The 22,275-nt window shown below is 51.2% G+C and overlaps 1 protein-coding gene across 5 annotated transcripts; it reads right to left on the reverse strand.

The window, feature by feature from the left end:
• Positions 1-267: 267 nt before the first annotated feature.
• Positions 268-21,013, reverse strand: Exoc7 (exocyst complex component 7). 5 transcript variants are annotated; one of them, XM_036195104.1, is made up of 20 exons: positions 20,866-21,013; positions 20,648-20,713; positions 18,646-18,830; positions 18,345-18,450; positions 13,879-14,101; positions 12,911-13,078; positions 10,241-10,333; positions 8,166-8,311; positions 7,779-7,931; positions 7,393-7,491; positions 6,989-7,051; positions 6,620-6,686; positions 5,869-5,907; positions 5,114-5,179; positions 4,761-4,881; positions 4,426-4,521; positions 3,535-3,598; positions 3,298-3,339; positions 3,060-3,193; positions 268-2,816 (listed from the first exon to the last, which is right to left on the reverse strand). In XM_036195104.1, the coding sequence occupies exons 1-20, from the start codon at positions 20,923-20,925 to the stop codon at positions 2,714-2,716; spliced, it is 2,094 nt and encodes a 697-aa protein (XP_036050997.1). In that variant the 5' UTR covers positions 20,926-21,013; the 3' UTR covers positions 268-2,713. The 5 variants fall into 5 exon arrangements, with proteins under 5 accessions (XP_036050997.1, XP_036050999.1, XP_036050998.1 ...); XM_036195106.1 differs by lacking the exon at positions 10,241-10,333; XM_036195105.1 differs by lacking the exon at positions 5,869-5,907.
• Positions 21,014-22,275: the final 1,262 nt, after the last annotated feature.

The following is a 22,275-nucleotide window of genomic DNA, read 5'->3' on the forward strand; positions in this document are numbered from 1 at the left end:
TGCTCCTCAATAGCTGTTCCCTGTCTCTTCCTTCTCTCCCCACAACAACTGCTCTCCACAGCCAGGGCCAGGCTAGTGTCTGGGCCAGGTGTGACAGACTCAGAGGCTCATCTTCAAAGGCAACCAACCAAAGGGGCAGCTACCCAATACATATGCACAAAGTCACCAGATGTCAAACTGGCAAAGCGCTCCCAGGAAAGCCCATGGTTGCTGCCCCATGGGCCCTCATGTTTCTGGTATGAGATGGTGGACAAAGATGAACCTGTAATCACTTCCCTGCCACAAGGTGCTGCCAAGTGCATTTATTTCCACAAGGAAAATTCCTCTCTGAATCTAAGGCTCTTCTTTAACTGGAGGCCATCTGATGCGCCCCCAGAGGCTGTGAAAACCGTGTGGATTTAGCTCCCTCTCCCTCAGAGGCCATCAGAAGCCTGCAGCTTCTGTGGGCTTCAGTCTGTCTCCCTAGTTCACACTTTACACCCTATCCCTCTCGTTGGTGGAGCTAGTATTCCACACCCACGTGCTGGACGAGACTGTGTCAAGAGAGAATATGTGATTCATGACGTGAAAGCTCAGGTCCCATGCCAGCATCCCATGCCCTGCTCCAGGTGACACTTCTACCTGGGAAGAGGCTGGTAGAGCCTGGTGGAGGGGGGAGGGATGGTATATACCCAGTCTCTTTCTACCTGCTCCCTCCATATCCCAGGAAATGCCACTTCTTCCTTCCAAGCTGAACCCGAAGAACACAGGGCTCAAGTTCACCCTGGCCAGGCTGGTTCCCAGGGAGACACTGCTGTCAGTTGATATGTGTGTTGTGCTGGAACTACTGAGTGCGTGGTCTACAAATGAGACACCAGTGTCAGCTAGCTACTGTGCCTTCCACTCCTCCAAGAGCAGGCTCTGCCCAGTTCCCCTTTCTGCAATCCACTGCTCAGGAAGACCACCCCCAGCCCACCTAGTCACCAAGACTCTACAGTTCAGGTCCAGCCTCTATCCCTTCCACTGGCAGTTCTTCACCTGCTGCTGCTCCTCCACACCAAGGCTGTCGAGACACACCTTGGAGACAAGAGCAGACCCAACCCCGTGCCCAGAGGGGAAAAGAGTGACCTTCAGAAGAGCCCAGGACTAGTGTGGAAGGTAGGGGAGGGCTAGGCCCGTCTGAGAGTGCGGGGTCATGAGGAACGGGGCTGAAGTAGACTAACAGAGCAGAGGGATCAGCTGCACACTGACAGCTGGCCAGGCTCCTGTCTAGGTGTGCTGTGGGATCTTAGCATCTACTCTGCTGGTGCCTGGCTCTGGGGCTCACTTTATCCTCCCCTGGTAGAAGCAGGTTTGAAGTAGGGCAGAGCCATGCCCCTGAGAGAAAGAAGTTCATACCTGGCAAATTTCTCTCAAAGGGTGCTTCTTCCACTGAGGAAGCTTAGGAAGGGCCAGGCCCAAACTTTAATTAGTTGAGGATCTAAAGAAGGAACACTCTGGACTAAGAATCCCTGTCTTTTACCCTTCTGCTATGGAAGAATGTTCTGGAGCAGCCAAGAACAGTTCGTTTCCCTGCCAGCAGCTCCTGAAGGAGGAAAGAGTTCAAGGAAGGGCCGGGCTAGTTGTTGAACACACCTCCTTCCTCATGTCTGTGGCCAGTGCAATATGCAGTCAGCTCGTGTATGTGGCCAGTCTGGATGTGGGACCCTTGCAAGGTAGCCTCGTGGTGGCAGGCTGGTCTGTAATAGGGTGGGGCCTAGGAATACAGATTTAAGGGTGCAGCCTAGTTCCTATAGCCAGGTGAGAGCTAGAACAGTGTGTCTAGAGAAGCATCAGCTCCATTCTCTAACAGGAGGCTCACGCATCCTGAGCTCCCCTCTCTGTGTATAAAAGCAGAACAAGCCACCACCCAAATGCACCATAAGGGCCTGCCCTTCTTGAACATGGTTGTTCACTGCCATCCTAAGTAGTACAGCCTAACTTTACCCTCATGATCTCCCGCTTGGCTCCTGAATTGCTTGCCTTTGTCCCCATGTATTCAGCCTAAAGCCCTTACAACCACTGCTGCATGGCCTGGGCCAGTGAGTACTGATGCTGGAGACCAGGGAACAGATGGCTGAGCGCCTGGCCCACAGGATGGTTCAGAACTCCTCCAAACACTTCTTGCAATGTGCCAGATCCAAAGGGACCAGAGACAGAGCTCTTCTGCCTCTTGTCACCAGGGAGTCCCAGGTAGTGGGACATCCCAGGGCACAAAACTGTGGACAATGAACTAATCCAAGAGAGTAGGTCGACACTGACAGCCTTTCCTCTAGGTCTGTTGGCGGCCATTTGGCCTGTGCTTTGAGCCTGCTCACATCTGTGGACTGAAGAGGATGGAAGTAGGCCAGGGTGGAGTCTGCCATCCCGTTCTTGGTATCCACATGGCAGCTGGAGGCACCAGTCTCTGTCTTCCTTATCTTCTGCCTCAGAAGCCATCATGTGGCCCCTGCTGGATGCACTTCATTGTGAAACCCAAGGTGTGAAAGGACCCCACATTCTGGATGAGTGCTGGTCTGACAGGAGATGTGGGCCGCAGGGGAGATGTCAACACCGGGGTCAGGGCTCCTGGGTGGGGCACAAAGGTCTCTGTTGCAAAGGACTTCAAACTCACCTGGCCTGGAGGTATGTTAACACTTGTTTATCAGTCCAACAACATGTGAGTCTGGTGGAACCAGGCAGAACACTGGCAGGCTTAGGCAGAGGTGTCGAAAAGGCGATCGATCATGTCGCCCACCTGTTCCACACGGTACTTGATGTACTTCTCAGGGTTCTTGGTGAAGGGCACGCTGCCATACCTGTCCAGGCACCATGGTAAGAAGTCAAAGAGGAGGGCATCTCCACCCTCAGCCTAAGTGTTAGCATCCTTAACACTCTGACTAGGTGCGAAGATGGCAGGGGTGCCCTTGAATTAAGTTCTAAAGCCCAGACCACCAAATGTGCTGTCCTACTCCATGGTAACTGCCCCCCCCCCCCAGGAAGAGAGCATATAGGTCACCTGGAAAGCAGACAGCAGAGGGCCTAGGAGGGGGTGGGCTCACCTGTGCAGAAAGGCCCCATAGGTCTCCTTGACGATGTTTTTCTGAGCCTGTCGAATCTTGTCCCTCTGCTCTGTGTCCGGAATGGCCCAGGCCTTCTGAATCTTGCACAGCTCTTCAAGGCCATCATTGAATCCCTGACGACCAAATAGGCAGGAAGGAGGGACCAAGAGACAAAAGCTTTGTGTCTATGTCGCCACAGTGGAAGCCAAAATCAGTGGAAGGGAGGACCTCGACTCACCTTGAAACGTTCCTTAATCATCTGCCGCTCCTTGTCCCGGAGCTGAGGGTCCAGAGAGCAGAGGGAGGCAACAGAGAAAGACAGGCTCAGAGCAGAACAGCGCTGCCCTCTCCTGCCCCCGCCCTCTCCTGCTGCCCTCAGGGCCTCACACATCTAGAGAGATGCTTGTCCATTCTTCCTAAGATACAGGTATCACATCGCCTCCCCAATCCCTCCTGGCACAGGTCTTGGACTTACCTTGACACCAGGCTGGAACACTGGTAGATTCTTCTCTGCGATATAATCAGTCACCTTTAACCAGCTGCCAGATAGCAGGGTGAGAAGACAGAGAGACAGCTTCAGATAGTTGCTTCTTCCCTAAAGTCAGCTGGCTTGTTTTTCAATTCTCTCAATCTACTCAAGGTGGGGGCAGTAGGAATTATCTGGGTCAGGAGTAAGCAAAACAACAGAAATGTCCTCCTTGGAACAGAAAATGTTTAAGCTGCTCGCTTTGACAATTAGGAACAGGAAGCAGAAGGCGCTCAATAAACTGAACAAATGTTGCCGACCACAGTTCACATCAATATTGTGGCAAATTAAGATAGAGAAACAGATGGGAAAAGAGGGAGCAGAGAACAAATAAACAGGAAGGAAGTGGGAGACACTCAGAAAGAAACAGGCCAAGGAAACCAGAGGACCAGAGAAGTAGCCAGAACCTTTCTGAGTTCAGGAGCTCTCACAACCCCGCTGTTCTCTAGGGCTAAACGTTATTCATCTCTCTGACAGTTCACTTTCCAACTATTCTTAGCCATGACACTTGGCAGAGCACTCTGAAGAGGCTATGTGGTCCCTGGGGAGCAGCTAGCAGAGGGAGCAAGGGTGAGCTTCTCTCTCCACCCATGAATTAGATTTAAAAAACAAGAAGAAAAAAAAAAAATGCTGGGGGCTTGGCTTAGTGGCAGGTCCCATACTGAACCCGCGCTAGGCCCTGGCTTTGAGCCCCAGCACTAAAAACAAACCCCGAGAGGAAAGCAAACGGTGGGTTACCTGTGACGTCAGTCAGTAGCCGCTGCTGGCCTGGTGCTGGGGGGTTGAGCAGAAAGGGAGGTGGGTTCAGGCAAGGACAGCAAGAGGGCTGGGGCTGCTTACCTGCGTTGATAGGTCTGGATCTGCTGCTCGATGTGCTCCTGGTAGGAACGCTCAGCAGTCCTCTGGGTCACAGCCACCAGCTGGATCAGCTCAGACCTGGGTGAAGGTGGAAGAGAAAAGGAACTCCTGGGTCCCAGAAGTCACTGGCCTTGGCAGCAACACTGGGAAGGAAGCTTCTTGTTCGGAACCTTCCTAAGCTTTACAGCAGAGGCATCCCTTGGGTCTGACTGAGAAGACTAAATAAAACACACAGGGGCTAGGAGGCTGTAGATGGTGCACCCAGCCCTGGAAGGCAGGGGCTGGCATGGCTGCCCAGCCAAGGCAGGGCCACTTACTTCTCCAGGGACTTGAGGATGTAGTTGTAATTGTTATGTAGGAAGATAGCGCTTAATGCTGGATCCTCATACACCTTGGACTTGCTCAGCAAGTTCAGCTGCAGGTTGCCCAAGACTTTGCCTATACAGAAAGATGGAGCCACTTACACCACAAGTGTCTGATTCAACCACTAGGGCCTGACAACTGTTCCTTGTTCTTCTGACTCCCAGGTCTCTGAAGCTCTTCTCAACCCTTGGGTCCTGAACTAGGATGTAGGTTACTATTCCAAGGCCAGGACGGGGACCCAGGAATAGATGGACAGCACTGAGGCAAGAGATGGGGCAGATGGAGTGGGTTCTGCCAGTGAACTCACAGATATAGGTGCTCAGCAGGCGCTTGCTGAACTCGGAGCTGTAGCTGGTAGCCGAAGAGCTGGTTTCTGAGAGGAGATGTGCTGTGACTGTGGTGGCCATGGCCAAGACCCTCGATGGCCCTTCCCACACCCCAGGGGAGAGGAGGGGTTGGTGGAGAGGCCCTGGGCTTTGTGGGCAGGTAGGACTGTAGGAAGAGCTTAAGCAGAGTTGGGCACCTGCTGAGCTACAGGAAGCACAGTGGATTCTTTTTGGGTCCCAGGGCTGTCTTCTACAGTAATGGGTTAAGGAACCAGTCCATGATAGCAGGCAGGCAGGTAGGAGAGGTGTGGGGTACCAACACCTTCCCAACCTTCTTAGCCTGGTCCCCAACGTAAGACGGGCAGTATCTATTAGATGCCTTTTACTTATTTGCCAACAGTTTCTGGACAGGGTCACTCAGTCTTTCCACCTTCTTCTCATAGTGCCCCAATTCCCCCACCCCCAGCACAGAGACCTGATGATATAGAACGGAAGGCCAAGGGGAAAGGTTAGGCTAGCCAGGGGATGTTCTTAGGGTGCTGGACCCATTAGGGTGCTGCCTGGTTAGGCTTAGAGACAGAGGTAGCTATGAAGGGAAGAGGGAGAGACAAGGGCACCTTTGAAGAACTCATGCCCCTCTGGCCTGCCCTCAGTGGGTCCTGAGAACTGGTCCCCTGGGAACCTCACCCACTGGCCTTTGGAGGGGAGGATGGGGCTGGGGGGGCACACTGCTTACCTCGGGGGTCTAAAGGAATATTGTATGTGTCCCCAAGAACTACGGAGTGACAGGCAGTGCACACAGAGAGGGAGGAGGGAAACAGAGGAGGAGAAAGATGTAAAGTGCAAAAACAGGTTAGAAACGGCTGTGTCCCCAGCCAAGCAGACCTCCCCATAACAGCCAGACACAGACAGCAGCACACACCAAGCCAAACTAACTCAAGGCCAGAAAACACACTGGAAAGTGCAGCTCAAGAGAACTGGCAGCTCCTTGGCTTCTTGCCTCCAAATAAAAGCAAATGGAGGGTACAGGACCTCCGTTCTTGGGATGACCTAGACGAGCACCCTTCCTTACATGCCAGCCTCCCAAGCTCTGGTCCCACCAAGGGGAAGCAAGGAGATGGAGCAACAGAAAAGGCAGACGACACAGAAGGAATGGAGAAGTACAGCAGCATGGCAGGGCAAGATGGGCGGGCACCCGAGACCTGCAGTGCCCCCCAGAGTACTGACAACCAAAGGAGCAAGCAAGGGTTGGAGTTCATAAGAACGTCAACAAACCCAGCCCTCCTTATGCTCATTCTCGAGAAGTCCATAGGGCTGAGGCTCCCCCACAGGCTATGCCTTAATCCCACTCCATGGGCTGCAGAAGACACCTCACCACACCCTGCCCTCACCCAGAGCAAGTTAGTGCCTCCTAGGGGTCTAAATCTATGTCCCCAGGCAAAAGTGGGCAGCAGGGCACAGGCAAGCCCAGCTCGGGTGTTGTGTACCTTGGGAGGCCAGCATGGCACCTGCTGTTTCCTGGAAGTCCAGAAGCTGCTGCAGGAAAAGGATGGCCTGGTGGAGAGAACACACCCAAGAGGGTCAGGGTAGGCCCAAGGCAATGGCTTCCCACACACCCTTTCCAACCAGCAAGGCAAACCTTCACAGTGCAAAAGCAACTGGAAATTTCAAGTGTTATCTTTGCACTCTGGCTGCCCGAGAGGCCCTGTGTTCTGCAGAGGCTAACCCTTCACCACCAATGACTGCTCATGAAGGCCAGGAGCCTCTGGGCAGGCTGGGTTCCCACTGCTGTACCCCCAGAGCCTGAGCCCGAGTGCTTTGTCCCCCCTTTCCAGTAGTGTTTGAGTAGCACCTACATTGCTTGTGAGCTCATGAACAGTGCCGTCCTTGGGCATGTTGTATTCTTTGTCTGGATCATTCTGTGGGAAGGATAAAAAACATCCTCTGAGTCCCAGAAAGGGCTCCCACAAGGAGCCCCTGGCTCACCCTGAGCCCTAGTCAGCCTGCCTATGGCGCCACCTCCCGGTACATTGGTGTTAGGCTGTCCTCAGCCTCAGAAGCTGAGCAAGACAAGGATGTCAGCCTCAGAGGGCTTCAGTGCCAGGGAAGAAACAGAGGAGCCCAGAGGGTCTCCATAGGAAACCAGCAGTGCAGGGGACTTTTCTGCAGAGCACGCCTGACTCTCTTGAAGGTCTGCTTTCTTAGGTGTCCCCAGAGCTCAGTGAGCAAGCCAGATGAAAGGAAAAGGGGCTGTGGGCACCTTAATGTTGTCGGCAAAGTCTTCTAGTGCTTTGGCTCCAATGGTCTCCATGGAGGTGATGAGGCCAGGCAGCTTGTTCTTGGTGCTGGCTGCTGTGCCCTGAGGAAGGACATGGCTGACATATTCATCGGAGTCCAGCTCACTGCCCTCTCCAGGGAGCTGTAGGCCTAACTCCTTCCAGCTCCTTCTCCACCCTCATTCCAGAGGCTGCATTCTCCAGCTCAGGATTAGCTACAGCTCTTCTCTATTACCTTGCGAGCACCCTAACTTGTCTAAAGCCTCTCAGGAGCCACCTCAGAAGAGAGGTAGGAGACACTGGAATAGTTTCCCCAAACCAGTACAGGGAAGCCATGAGAAAGGCCCTTAGGGCCTCCCAGCCCACATACCTGGAGCACCTGGTCAAACTCAGGCTTGGTCTGCTTGAGGTGCCGCAGGATGGGGAAGACTGTGAGCACTGTGGAGAAGTCATGGCGGATGATGGCTTTCCTGGCAGCAGACACGATGCTCTCCCCTTCAAGCATCAGCCCATCCAGTGCATCCTGGAAGAAGGATAAGACCCTGCTCATGCAGGGGCAGAGCAGAGTTGGTTCCTAGAGACAGTGGGGGCACCTCGTGGGTATGAAGGGGAGCCAACATGCTGTGAAGGATGGGGGAGGGGGTCATGGACTACACCAGAGTGGCGGGCTCAGGGCAAGAAGTCTGCCCCACCCTCTCGATTCTGCAGTAAGTTACATGGGTCAGAGCTCAGAGCTGCAGGGTGAGCAGGTTAAGACCTGAATCAAGGAGTCGAAGGTTCTCTTCTGATGGTGCTCAGGGATGATGTCCATCAGCAGCTGGTATTCACTCTGGGCCAGCTTGACAAAGGCGCTGACACAGTGAATGTAGGCATCAGTCTCCACATCCAGCATGTCATCTCTCCCTAGAGGGACAGCAGTGCCCCTGAGTGGCTGGTCTGGGAGAACCACTCACTCCACTGGGGTCTGAGTCCCTCGAGCTCCTGGGCTGAGCCCAGACCAGCAGTGAGTAGATAGAGGCAGACTACTACTCTGGCAGGCCTGAGAGATGATGCCAAGTCCAAACACTGTCCTGGCATCTCTTTCCACTCAGCACGGGCAGTGTTTATGGCTCCAATCAAAGACTAGAGGTGGTGGGAGAAAGCTAGAAGGAAGGAAAACTCCTAAACCAACTCCCTGGGTAAGGCCTTCCGACCCCGGGTCTGATCCTGAATTGTGCTTGGAAGAGGACAGTGTGAGATGGGCAGGTGGTGGTGTCCACTTTAAGGAGAGAGTCATTGTGCTCCTCAATCTGGGAGATGGTTCTTATAAAGATCATTACCAATCTTACCAGACCCTAAAATGTGTAATGGAGTAGTGGGCTGTGGCCTCTGAGGCTGGCTGCTCTATGGGTGTGTGTGTGTGTGTGTGTGTGTGTGTGTGTGTGTGTAGAGGACAGCTAATTCTGGAAGAGGTCAAGTGTGATGTACAACTATGATGCCAGCACTCATGTGGCTGGGGCGGGATGACCGAGTTCAAGGCCAGGCTGGGGTACATAGTGAGACTCTATCTCAGTAAAGCAGAACAATCCAAGGAGAGAGGAGTGAGCCTCAGAGAGGGAGGGCTCCTTGTTGAGCTGCCCCAGAGGCAGCAGCACCCACTATTGGAGGATGGGCAGTGGCCCCAGGACAGAACAGTCTGGTTTATGTTATGGATGGCTCCAAGAAATAAGATACCCAGGATGATGACCTCAGAAGAGCCACCTGCTCTCCTGCCTGCCTTCCAAGCTCAAGGCCCCGAGAGCCAAGCATGCACTCCCATCTCACAAGAGGCAAGAAGACCGAGGGCCCAAAGGAGACTGCAGTGGGAGCCAGGCCGCAGGCCAGGCCCATCTCTAGAGCAGAACAGGTTATCTGGGGGACTGCTTCATAGGCCATGTCAGTGGCTGCCCTGGGGCTGGGCTACAGTACTTACCAGCCAGTGGCCCATGCTTGTCGTTCAGGGCATTAACTTAACAGGTTGCTTAACTCGGAAAGCATGCTCGTGACCTAGCAAGATGTCAGCCAGCCACACAAACACAAGCAGCGTTTATCCAGGGGCCAGGCAGCTGCCCCTTGGGGTATGGGGAGGAAGCCCTTGATCTCCAGGAGCACAGCATGAAATGGGGCATAGGGAGGGAGCACTGAGGAGGGCTCTGAGCCCCTCCACTGCCTCAAACCCCACTGGGAACAGCCGTTTCAAGCCTGACTCTCAGGGAGTGCTAAAGACCGTCCCTGGCCGTTTGTTTTCTGACCCAGGGAGGCCAAGAGAAGGTGCATGGCTCCGGGGAACTCAGTGAGAACTGTCACTGCTGAGTGAATGAGGACAGTCCTCTTGTGCATTCCAGGGTGATTCTGTGGAGGAGGGGGGTCCTCCTCCACAGCTGATCTGGCTATCCCTCCCCTGACAGCAGAGAAAGGCCATGTCCTCCAGGCAGCCTGTCCTCTTAGATGCAAGAAGTTCCCTTTCTACAGAGAGGAGTAGCTGGGAGGTGCTGACCAACTTGGTCCTGCCCTGCTGATGCGGGCGTGAAAGGGCTGCTCCGAGACAGTTTTCTCTGCGTTGACACAGGACACAGGACAGGACAGGACAGGGAGGATGGACCTTAGGAAGGGCAGAGCCAGGCAGGATCAGGCCAGGGTCACAAAACTTGTCCTCGGGCCTGCTGAAACCTGAGGAGCATCAGGGTTTGCTACCCCCACCCGCCCCCTCAGGATCTGTCCCAAAGGCCCTCCTGGGAGAGGCTCTGCCCTGCCTAAGGAGCGAGTGGACTCGCAGAGGAAGAGGGTGATGGAAAAGGGACACAGGGTGATTACCTTCCAGAGGAATGAGGTTAGAGCCCCCCTTTTTCCCATCTAGACCATGCTGGGAATACTGTTTCAGAAGGTTCTGAGCTTTACGGATCGTCCCTGTCACCAGAGCCACAGAGAGGAGAGAGGAAGACCTAGGAAATGAGTGAGAGAAAACAGCAGCAGCCCTCCACCTGCCCAGCCCGCACCCGCCCCAACAGCGAGCATGCCCCTCAACACCTCTGCCAGGAGGTCCTGCCAGGGCCACTAGACACCCATAAGGATGGAGAGAGGAGAATGTGGCCAAACTCAGGCCTGGGCTCTGCACTGACCCTCAGTTCTGTAGCTGACTCCACTTTAAGAGGGACAGAAAAGACAAAAATAAGGTCATAGAGATCCATCAGGAAAAGTAAAACCTTCTACTGAGTGGCGTTTTAATGGAGTGGGTTGAGGTGGCAAAGCTCTCACACTCAAGGGCAGGACAGGGCAACCTGGGAGTTTCCTGGAAACTAGCCTCAACGCCAGGCTGAGTTCCCTGAGCATGCTCAGTGTTGGGACAGAAGCCAATTAGCAGTCCAGGGTAGGCAGCCTTGAGGGGATTGGGGTGGGAAAACAGGTCTAAGCTTCCTGGGGAGCTGCAACAGAAATGGAGGTTCCAACACCCAGAGGCAGAGGCCCCCACACCCCAAAAGGCACTCAGCCAACTCAGCAATGGTAATGGACTGGAAAGCTTGGGAAGGGGCCGACAGGAACCACCACCTGCAAGGCGAGCCATGGTAAAGATGACATGCTCTTGCCATGGGGAAAAAGAACAGTTAGTATCACAAGTGAGAACAATGAAATGTGGCAGCCAGCTTTCAGGGCTGCCAGCTCCTGGGAGTAAGACATTTTGGAACCCACAAGGTGGGGACATAGGCAGCATGTCTGCCAGCAGGCCCTGCTCCTCGGTAGCGGAATGTACCAGGATAATGAGTTGTCCAGGAGCTTAACTGTGCAGCCTTTCCTGAGACTCCCCCACCACACCCGAGCCCAGCAAGGCTCCTGTCCTCACAGCGCCCACCAGCCTAGGCAGAGCAGGGCAGGGTTCAGTGTCTCTGTTCGTGTCACACTGAAATTAGCTACTGGTAACTCTTCTTGGCAGGCCAGCTCACATCTGCTTCCCTCCGTGTTCCCTCCTCAGTGAGCGAGCGCCCTAGTAATGAGTGAATCAGATTACTGCCCCACAACCTACCCAGGAGCAGATGGGCTGTGGGCTCAACAGGGACCTAACCAGCACCCTGGCTGCCAGGAAATGGGGATGCTGACCTGACAGCAACCGAGTCCAATTATAAGGGCAGATGCTGAGGTTGGTGCCGCATCACCAATGAGGCCATCAGCTCTCCTGTCCTCAGAGAGGGGACAGACACCCGGAGGGCCTGACTCCATCATCCTCATCTCAGTCTTAAATCCACTCACTCCTGCCAACCCCTAAAGTCCACAGAACCACAGGGACCTCACAGACCTTTGCATCTCCATGACAAGGACAGGTTAAGCTCATGGAGAGCCCTGAGGTTATATCCCTCATCCTGCAAGGCCAGTGGATACTGGGCAGGGCAAACAGGGTCCGGGGCCTCCAGTGGGCTTGTCAAAGAACCAAGAAGAAGAGGAAGCAGCAGCAGCAGCGAGCACAGAGCAGCTGAGGTCCTGACAGCCTCATGGACACAGTTCCACCCCATATCAGGAAGGTACCGAGGTGGACTGGCCAGCCATGCAGGCAGCTGTAGCCCAGCAGTATGGGTTAGTAGTCACTGTTTATAGCAAGTTCTCTACTGGGGCAGCCAGGACACTCACTGAAGGAAGGGCGGAAGACAGTGCAATCCCTGCAGAGGCCACCAAGCCCTGAAGGCAGTCACCCTTGGCCATGTCTCCAAACCTCAGCAAAGGCTGAGGAAGCAGGTGATATGGTTGCTCTCTGAAGGGCTTGGGTGGGTTAGGACTGGGAAATGAGGGTGTGAGCTGTACTCAAGGCCTGCTGTTAGGAAAGCACGTTCCTTAGCCACGCCTGAGCCACAGTTGGAAGCCCAGGGTGGGCATCTTACTCCAGCCCACTGGCTTTCTCTCCCGGTACTACTGCAATAGCCAACATCCTAGAACATCCTATCTCTCCTGGGGCTGAGGTCAGCCTCTCTTGAGGTAGGGGACTGCCAGGCTGACAGAGACAGTTAGCCTGAAGCACAGACTATACAAACATGAGGTCAGGAGGAATGTATAGTGGGCTGGAGTCTCACTGCCCACACCTACCTCTACACCATGCCCACTTTTCAGCTATGGAGCAGTTTATACTGATCTGGCTTTCAGGAAGGCTGGGGTGCCTGCTGCTCCTCACCCAACAGGATCACATAGCTAAGGGAAGGAGACCTAGCAAGTCACTCTGACCGATGGCCTCTGCCAGCCTGCCTCAGAGACAGTTAAGCACACTAGTAGCCCTGTCCCTCCCATCCCCCAACGCTTATGGAAATCAGCCAGCTGCTGGGTATAAGAATCTAGAGGGCCTTTTGAGTAGGGGACATTTGCTCTATCCTGTGTCCCTGAGAGTCAGGTGACATAGACATGGGCTATACTGCTATCACAAGGATGACATTGCCCACTCCAGAGTGGACAAAGTCAACCCAGACTCCAAGCATCCCTCAGTGGGTTATTTAAATAGGGTGAGCTCACCTGGTCGCTTGACGGGCTTCTTGGTGGGTGTATCTTTCCTCTTGTTGGGGACGGCAGGGGAGTAGGGAACCCCAGAGGAAGAACTGCTTCTGCGAAAATGCTCCTTTAGGCCTTTGATGGAGCGGTCCAGCTGGCTGGAACGGATCTGGTAGTAGACATTCATGAAGTCTGGAGAGAGACAGGAGCGGAAGTCTGCACCGGGCCTATGCCCATCATTCTGTTCAGGAGGCAGCAGAGTCCACGATGTTATGGGTTAATCCCTTCCTAGCACCTGCTCTGGCTTCCAGCCACTCATGTGGCCTCATCTCAAATCAGGCAAAGTCTCAAAGGGAAAAACTATCCTCCAACAGAATAACTACAAGCCTGGGGTTCAAAGCCAGGAATTCTAGGATGCCAGGCAAGTACTCTTCTACAGAGCTACACCACCTTCCCTATCAACTTGTGTTGGTACCATGTGGTGTTTGTTGTTGTTGTTGTTGCTGTTCTATGTTAGGAGAGGGTGCGAGGTGTAGGTACAGGTACAGGCTGCTTTCAGAGAACCTGAGTTCAGTTCCAAGTACCCACGCAGGTGGCTCACTAACACCTGTAACTCCAGTTCCATGGAGATAACTCTCATCTGGCCTCTATGAGCAGGTGCATGCATGGGACATGTACTCACATAGACACACAACACACATGTAAATAAAAGGGAAATAAGTCTAAAAAAACCAAAAAACAAAAACAAAGGTAATATTAAGACTTTGTCAAAAGATGTGAGCAATGGCTAGGTGTGTTAGCACACACCCATAACCCAAGCACTCGGGAGGCAGAGGCAGGAGGATCTCTGTGAGTTTGTGGCTAGCCTGGTCTACAAAGAGAGTTTCAGGGCAACCAGAGCTTTATAGTGAAACCCTGTCACAAAAAAAGAGAGAAAAGGTTGGGGAGGTGGTGGGAAAGCTGCCGTTCTTCTGGCAGAGGGAGCCCCTCACCTTGGTTCCGGCCGTACTCCACCAGCCAGCGGGAGATGCGGACCACATCCTGGAGTACACTTTCAGGCAGGTGCTCCAGGGTCCCTTCTTCCTGGACCTCCAGTTCATCATCCCCACTGATCAGGTCCAGGATGAGCACAGGGGAGACGACCTTGCTGTGCCGGGTCATCAGACTGCGGAACTCAGACTCCAGCGACTCCTTCCCTCTCTCAAACAGTAGCTTCTGCGAGGACAAGGGAAGGAAGCCGGCTGCTGATGCTGAGCTCTGTTCTGCAGCCCCTGTCCTCTCTGCCCTCGGGCCTCTGTGAGTCCCAGCCACTCCTCAACCCACAGAAGAAACACTGGGAAGCCTAGCTCGGTCATTTCCTTTCCTTCTGTTTCTTAGAACCGATGGTTGCCCAGTTGTGGTGGTGCACACCTTTGATCCCAGCACTCAAGCAGAGGCGGGTGGATCTCTGTGAGTTTGAGGCCAGCCAAGACAACACAGTGAGGTCCTGTCTAAAAATAAACAAAAAATATTTGATGTTGACAAGTAAAATTCTGCTTAACAAGCATTAACTTATTATTTTCTCATTTTCACTGTTAATTTGTCTTCTAGTTAGAAAGGAATTTAAAAAGAAAACAGCAGGTATTGACGTGCTGGCTGGTTTCATGTCAACTTGACACAAACTAGAGTCATGTGAGGGGAGGAGCCTCAGATGAGAAAACGCCTCCATAGATCTGGCTGCAGGAATTAGGGCATTTCCTTAACTAGAGATTGATGGGGAGGGCCCAGTCCATTGTGGGTGGTGCCATCCCTGGGCTGAGCAAGCCGTGGGGAGCAAGCCAGTGAGCAGCACCCCTCCATGGCCTCTGCATCAGCTCCCGCCTCCAGGTTCCTGCCCTGTTTGGGTTCCTGCCCTGACTTCCTTCACTGATGAACCACAATGTGAAAGTGTAAGCCAAATAAACCCTTTCCTCCCCAAGTTGTTTTGGTCATGATGTTTCATCACAGCAACAGAAACCCTAAGACAGTTGGATTATCTCAAATTAGTGTCAAGGGTTATCAATAAGAAAGTGAAAATAATGACTGAGAAAATATTTACAAATCATGTATTGAAAACACAGAAGACTTCAAAACAAATGTCCACACTAAAATGCAGACCCGAAGGCCAATACAGCGTTATTCACAATGGACAAGAGGTGGAGACGGTTCTAGTGCCCATCAAGTGAAAATGGTTCAACAAGTGTGGGCCATCAGAAGGCCACGCTGGTTCAGTGTGTTTGGCATCTGCTGCTGAGTTTGAGCTCAGAGAATGACAAGGTGGAAGGAGAAAGTCACCTCCTGTAAATTGTCCTTTGGCTTCCACATACACCATCGCACAAATGAAATGAATAAACACATTTCTTTTTTGTTTGTTTGTTTTTTTGTTGTTTGTTTTTTGAGGCAGGGTTTCTCTGTGTAGTTTGGTGCCTTTTCTGGAGCTCACTCTGTAGATCAGCCTGCCTCTGCCTCCCAAATGCTGGGATTAAAGGCATGTGCTACTACTGCCCATAAACACAGTTCTTAATGTTGTATATCTATATCATTTAGCAATAAAAAGGTATAAAATACTGAACTGATACAGTATGCTGCAAATCAGTGAACCTTAAAAATATTACACTAAGCTGGGCAGTGGTGGTGCACACCTTTAATCCCAGCACTCAGGGAGGCAGAGGCAGGCAGATCTCTGTGGGTTCTAAGACAGCCAGGACTACACAAAGAAACTCTGTCTTAAAAAAAAAAAAGAAAAAAGATCAACAACAACAAAAACACACTACGATAAAACATAGAAACCAAGGCCTAGGAAGACAGGCCAGCTGGTAATTTGTTTGCTATATAGTCATGAAAACCTAAATTCTGTCTCTAGCACCTACATGAAGAGATAGGTCTGAGACTAGATGTGTGCCATACACCTTTAATTCTAGCACTTGAGAGACAGAACCAGGCAGCTCTCTACATAGTGAAAGAATGTAAAGCCAAGACCACTAGCTAGTTACCAACTCAGCCCATAGTATCACATAAATACCTTCATTTCTGACATAGGCCATGACAGAAGAGAAGCGGGTAAGTCTGCTCCTAAGCAAAGGCCTTCGGGGACTGGGGCTGGGGCTCTGCGGTAGACGACTTGCTTACTATGTGAGCGTCCCTACGTTCAATCCCCAGAACTATGTAAGCACACTCAAAACAAACCAGCTGAGGACGGGAGAAGGGTACTTCCCGGCATGGAATGGTTCACAGCTACATGAAAGTCTAGTACCAAGGGATGATCTGATGCCCCTTTTGGGAGGGCATCCACATGCACATGGTGTACAGACATATAGTTAGGCATACACACATATATATAAATAAACAAATTATTTTTAAAAGGTTAAAAAACAAGAAGGGATGTTACTGGCTAGGAAGCTAGCTCAGTGGCAGAGAGCTTGCCTAGCATGTGGAATGGATTTGATACTTAGCACCCCCAACCTCCAATGGGGGACCAGCAACAGGATGAGGGTGCAGGTTGGCCCTCCCCAAGTACCCCTTACTTTTTTAGATAGTATGGTGAAACTTTGAAATGTGGTGATATTTTGTTTGTGCTCTAACAAATAAAGCCTGCCTGGAGATCAGAGGGCAGAGCTAGCCATTAGTTAACCACAGAGGCAGTGGTGGCTCACATCTTTGATCCCAGCATTAGTGAGGAGGAGACAGGAAGTGATATGGCTGGACAGAGAGAGGAAGTGATAAGTTGGGGTGGAGACAGGAGCTCGCCCCCTTTCAGTCTGAGGATTTCTAGAGGTAAGAAGTCTTTTTATGGCTGGCTGCTCTGCTTCTCTGATCTTTCAGTTTTCACCCTGATATCTGACTCTGGGTTTTCATTATTAAAACCAATTAGAATTCGCACTACAAGATACAGTCTCTGCCCCCACCTCTGCCCTGTGTACAACATCCTCCCTCACATATGGCAGAGACCCTCACCCCCAGCATTCCCCATTTTTCTATGATGATCTAATGACCTAAAAATTTAAACATACAAATACGGTGCAGTAAGAGCACACAGACTCAGGGTTCTAGAATTGTCAAGTCCATAAACAGGAAGTAGAACAGAAGTTAATTAGATGCTAGAGGAAAGGGCAGAATGGGCACTGTCGTAGGAATTTAGCAGAGTCGCTGTATCTGGGGTAGACATCAGAATGAACAGCTGTTTTCTAGAAGTACTTTGACCTTGAATCCTTGTGGTAAACAGTAAAGAATCCTTGTGGAAAACAGTGATTGTTTTCTGGGATTTGTAGAAATGTTTTACTGAAGGGGCACTGCAGCCATCCTATGACTGTGGTCACAAGATGCCTCTGGCGCACCTGAGGCTCTTGTATTACAAACGATACATAATAAAGGACTAAAGTCATGAGGGCATGTGATGCTTTCCTTTAGTAAGACATGTAAATTAGATTGGGGACCTCAGTATGTAGAAATACTTTGTGTAACTTTCAAAAAATACGTCTTTGTACAGCTGTTCAGGGTTCAGTCCATAGAAAGGCTGGACGGACCTTCCTGCTGCCAAATAGGCCTTAGAATTTCAACTTGCAGTACCTTGTTCCTTCAACCAACACACGCTACACAGAACACCCTGAAGGGCATGCGGTGTTAAAGAGCACAGAGCTGGATTTCAGGAAGATGAGAAGATTCCAGAGATGGACTGGGGTCAGGACTGGGGTCACGGGGTGGGGGGGGGGTGTGGGGGGACACAACAATGGGAATGCACTTATGCCACTCAGCTGTGTACTTACAAAGAATCACAACGGCAACACTGATGTTTTGGTTTGGGTTTTTGAGCCCCTGATGGCCTCACATTTACAATAATCCTCCTGCCTCTGTATCTATAATGCCAAGAATACTTGTCATCACACCTGGCGGAAATGGTCAATTTTATGTGATTTATTTGTTTCTTTTGCTTTATGGTTTTGAGACAGGGTTTTGCTATGGAGCTTTGGCTAGCCTGGAATTCACTATGCAGCCCAATCTGGACTTATAGCAATCCTCCTGCCTCAACCTCCTGAGTGCTAGAATTACAGGTATGAGGCACCATGCTAGGTATAGGATGAGTTTTTTTACCATAGTGAAGAAACCACCAATGAATATATAAAAATCAAATATTAAACTTACATTTGAAATTTAACTAAACTATAAAAGTATGCTAGAACTCCCTCTGTAGACCAGACTGGCCTGGAACTCAGAGATCGACCTGCCTCTGCCTCCCAAGTGCTGGGATTAAAGGTGTGCACCACCACTGCCTGGCGTATCTTATTCTTTTATATACTTTCTTAATATTTTGAGATAGGTTTCACAAGTTCTAGGAATGAGTCACCACACCTGGCATCTACATACTTCTTAAAACTAATCATGTGTCCCTCACCAGACTAGGGATTGATGTCCCATGTCTCACATTAGCCCACTGATTCCTTACCACTTTGTTGAGCTCTGGACTGTCTGGGCTATTGTCCTGAAAATATTCCACAGCCTTCTGGATTTTGGCCATGCTTCCCAGGTATTCTTCCAGCCTACCTGTGGGGCTGGGAAGGAAAAAACGCCGGGTCAGCCTTGAAGGATGGGGTTACACAGATGGACCAAGAGCATGGTATGCCGGAGGGAAGAGACTGAACATCATATGAGGGACTCTAGGCTCAGATAGGTTTCACTCCCCTTCTAAGGCCTAGAGTCACTGGTCCAGGAGACATTGGTTATGTGGCCCTCTGCATGCAACTTACCCTTCTCTGATGACCTTCTCAGTGTCACTGGCTACATGGTAATAGCTGATGACATGGTCCAGACAGGATAATGTCTTTTCCACATTCTCCTGCAGCCTCTGCAGAGTCTCCGTTTGCTTGTGTACAGGGATGATGGAGTTCTCCAGCTTCATGAGACGGCTCTCAAAGGATGACAGGATAGACACCTGCAGGAGGAAGCCTCTGGCTCACAGGTCTCAGGGCTAGCCTGGTGTCTATCTTTTCTTGGTTTTCTAGACAATAAACTACATCTAGGAAGGAACACAGTTGACTTGTTTGCTGCTACTGTGTCCCTAATTCGGTACATCGAGTGTGATTCAAGATAAACTGTTGAAATTCCATCTTTTTTAAGATTTAATTTTTTTTTTTTTTTTTAACATGGATACCAGGGATCCAAGCTTCGTTCCTCAGGCTTATGTGGCACACACTTTGCAGACTGAGCCACCTTCCAGCTTCTGCATTTTTAACTTTTTTTTTTTTTTTTTTTTGGTGGAGCTGAGCTAAATCCCCAACCCTGCAAGATTTAATTTTTATGTACATTGATTTCTTTTTTTTCTTCTTTCTCTCTCCCTCTCTCTCTCTTCTTTTTTTTCTTTACAGCCAGTTGTAAGCTGACATTTTGGTGCTGGAAATAGAACCTGGGTCCTCTGGAAGAGCAGGTGGTTCTTGTCTTAAGGCAAGAAAAACACCAAACTAATTCCTCCTAAGATAACCACCAGGAAGCTGGAGAGATAGCTCAGTGGTTAAGAGCACTTGCTGTTCTTGCAGAGGACCGGAGTTCCCAAAACCCACATCACTGCTCACAACTTCACTGCCTTCAACTCCAGTTCCAAAGGGTACAGCGCCCTCTTCTGGCCTCTGAAGGCATTCTTTTCTACCCTTTAAAGCCCAGTCTCAATTTCTGTTCTCTCTGAAGTTTTCCTAGACTTAACAGGAAGTAGCTTCATGAAGAGAAGTCTCAAATACATGGCTATTACTTTAAAAACCGCTTTCCCCGCTGGATGGTGGTATCACACACGTTTATTCCCAGCTCTCAGGAGGCAGAGGCAGGTGGATCTCTGTGAATTCGAGGCCAGCCTGGTCTACAGAGTGAGTTCCAGGAAAGGGGCCAAAGCTACACAGAGAAAACCTGTCTCGAAAACCAAGCGGGGGAGGGACTGCTTTCCCTAAGGGTGAATCTCATTTAAGAAGTATACAATTTTATTATTGTGTGACTAAACACAAATGCAAGTTTGTATTTACTCAATTTGTGTTCCAGTTTCCACTACGAATAAAGAAGCAAGCTGAGTGGTGATGGCACATGCCATTAATCCCAGTACTGGGATGGCAGAGGCAGGCAGATCTCTGAGTTCAAGGGCAGTCTGGTCTACAAATCGAGTTCTAGGACAGGGCTGCACAGAGAAACCCGTCTCAGGGAGAAAATAAATAAATAAAAGCACTTTTAAAGCACCAATCATATACCAGACAGTGTGCAACATGCATCAGTTCATAGACCCCTTCACAGACAGACACACTGGGGGGCTGTCGTTGTCTGTTTTAGCAAACAAATTAACCAAAACTCAAGTCTTGCCCGCCAAGAACCACACAAATAAGCTGTGGGACAAGGGCTAAATCTAAGATCCATTAGCTCTCTGAGATGGTTCTATCACGAAAACCCTTCGGGACTTCGCTGTCTCGTAATCTCACTGAACCAACCTTCCAGGAGAGCATCCATCACTTGACTTGACAGACACGGGGCCGATACTCCATCTACGGAGTATCGCTAAACGTTTGCAGAAGGACAGACAGCAACAAGTCCAGCCCAGCGGTATCTTCAGGGAGGAGGCGGAGACGAGGGAGCAGAGATGCCCATCGCCGCTAGAGAAGCCCACACGTTAGCAGCGTCGCTACCCACGCTGGACTCAGTCGCTGGATCCGTCCGTCACAAGCCCCTGCTCTGGGTCCCGGGGCCTGTCTGCGGCCTTCCAGCTGAAGGGCTACTCACCATGTTCTTAGTGAGCTGGTCACTCTTCTCCAGGCTGTCTCGGATGAAGGACAGCGTCTCCTCCTCCTGCGAGGAGTGGAGAGGAGGTCATCGCCCCAAGCCGGTGGAGAATGGAGACCACCACCGCCCGACCCCACGGCCTACCCACCCCTCACTGCTCCTTCCACCCCCGCAGTCGACGCCCTGGCGCCCTTCCTTCACTTTCCACCCTGCCTCACCTTCTTCAGCTTGTCCTCGATCTCCCGCCGCCGGGCGGAAGCCTCCTGCGGGGGAATCATCGCAGCGGACAGCGCGGGCCCCACTGCCCGCTGACTTCGCTCAGAGGCCCGCTGGGCTTCCGTCCCTGCCACACCCACTTCCGCCCTCGGTCCCGCCCCCGGACGCTCTGGTGGCGCCATGTTGGGAGTGGCAGGCGGAAGTTATACCTGTCGCGGTTCGCGAGTGGGCTGCGGGCTGAAGCCATCTTGAGTGTGGCTGGAAGTGCGGCTCTCCTGCGGTTTAGAACTTTCCCCTGAAGTCTGAAGGTGCGCTGCTGGCTTCTTTGAAAGGCAGACTCTCGCTGGGAGTGCTGGCTCCCAACTGAGGGAGACTGAGGCAGGAGGTCATTCACGAAGTCTAAGCCAGTTTGAGTTACATAGTAAATTTCAGGCTAGTCTGGGCTACAGAGTCAGGCTGACCCCAAACCAAAAAGCAAGCAAATAAAAATACACCTGATGTATTGAGACATTGTCTCTGTAGTTTTGGAACTGGCTGTGTAGACCAGGCTGACCTCTGCCTACCGAATGGAGAGGAGGAGGACATCATGGATTAAAGGTGTGCACCACCACACCCAGCTCACCTGATTAAAAAAAAAAGTTTAAGACATTTGTTTTTGTGTTTAGGTGTGAGTGAGCGTGCACATGCTATGGAGTGGGTATACAAGTTGGAGTCAGTTCTCTCCTCGTGTGGGTCCCAGAGGGATTGAATTCAGGTGTCAATCTTGGTGGCAAGTGCCTTTACATACTGAGCTGTCTCACTACCCCATGATTTATTTATGCATTCTTTTTTTATTGTGTATGAGTGTTTTGCCTACATGTACAATCACTTGTGTGCCTGGTACTGTAGTACCAGGGAAAATACTGATGACATTGCCCCATGGGTCTCAGAAAGGAATCTTTTATATTTATCAACTAATAAATGTTCCAAACTTTATACAATATCATTGGCATTCTTTATACAGTATCATCGGCTTTCTTTCGTGTGAATAAAGAAACTGGAGACGTAGCTTGGTTGTGGAGTGCTTTTGGAGTATGCATGAAGCCCAGAGTTTGATCCCCAGCACTGCCTCTAATCCTAGCACTTGAAAGGTGGAGGCAAGAAGTTCAAGGTCAGGACTGGAGAGCTGCCTCAGTCCAGTTGGGAAAGTGCTTGTCACTCAAAGTGTGAGGACCTGAGTTTCATCCCCAGGACCCACATAAAAAGCTGCCCATGGTGGTATAAGGCCTTAAAATCCCATGCCGGGGAGACAGGTGGGTCCCTAGGGCTCCCTGGCTGGCCAGGGGCCAGGGCAGTGTAATCAGTGAGCCCCGGATACCAGTGAAAGAACCCATGTACACACACACACACACACACACACACACACACACACA

The sequence above is a fragment of the Onychomys torridus genome, chromosome 8 (genome assembly GCF_903995425.1).
Source record: "Onychomys torridus chromosome 8, mOncTor1.1, whole genome shotgun sequence".
NCBI classification, from domain to species: domain Eukaryota; kingdom Metazoa; phylum Chordata; class Mammalia; order Rodentia; family Cricetidae; genus Onychomys; species Onychomys torridus.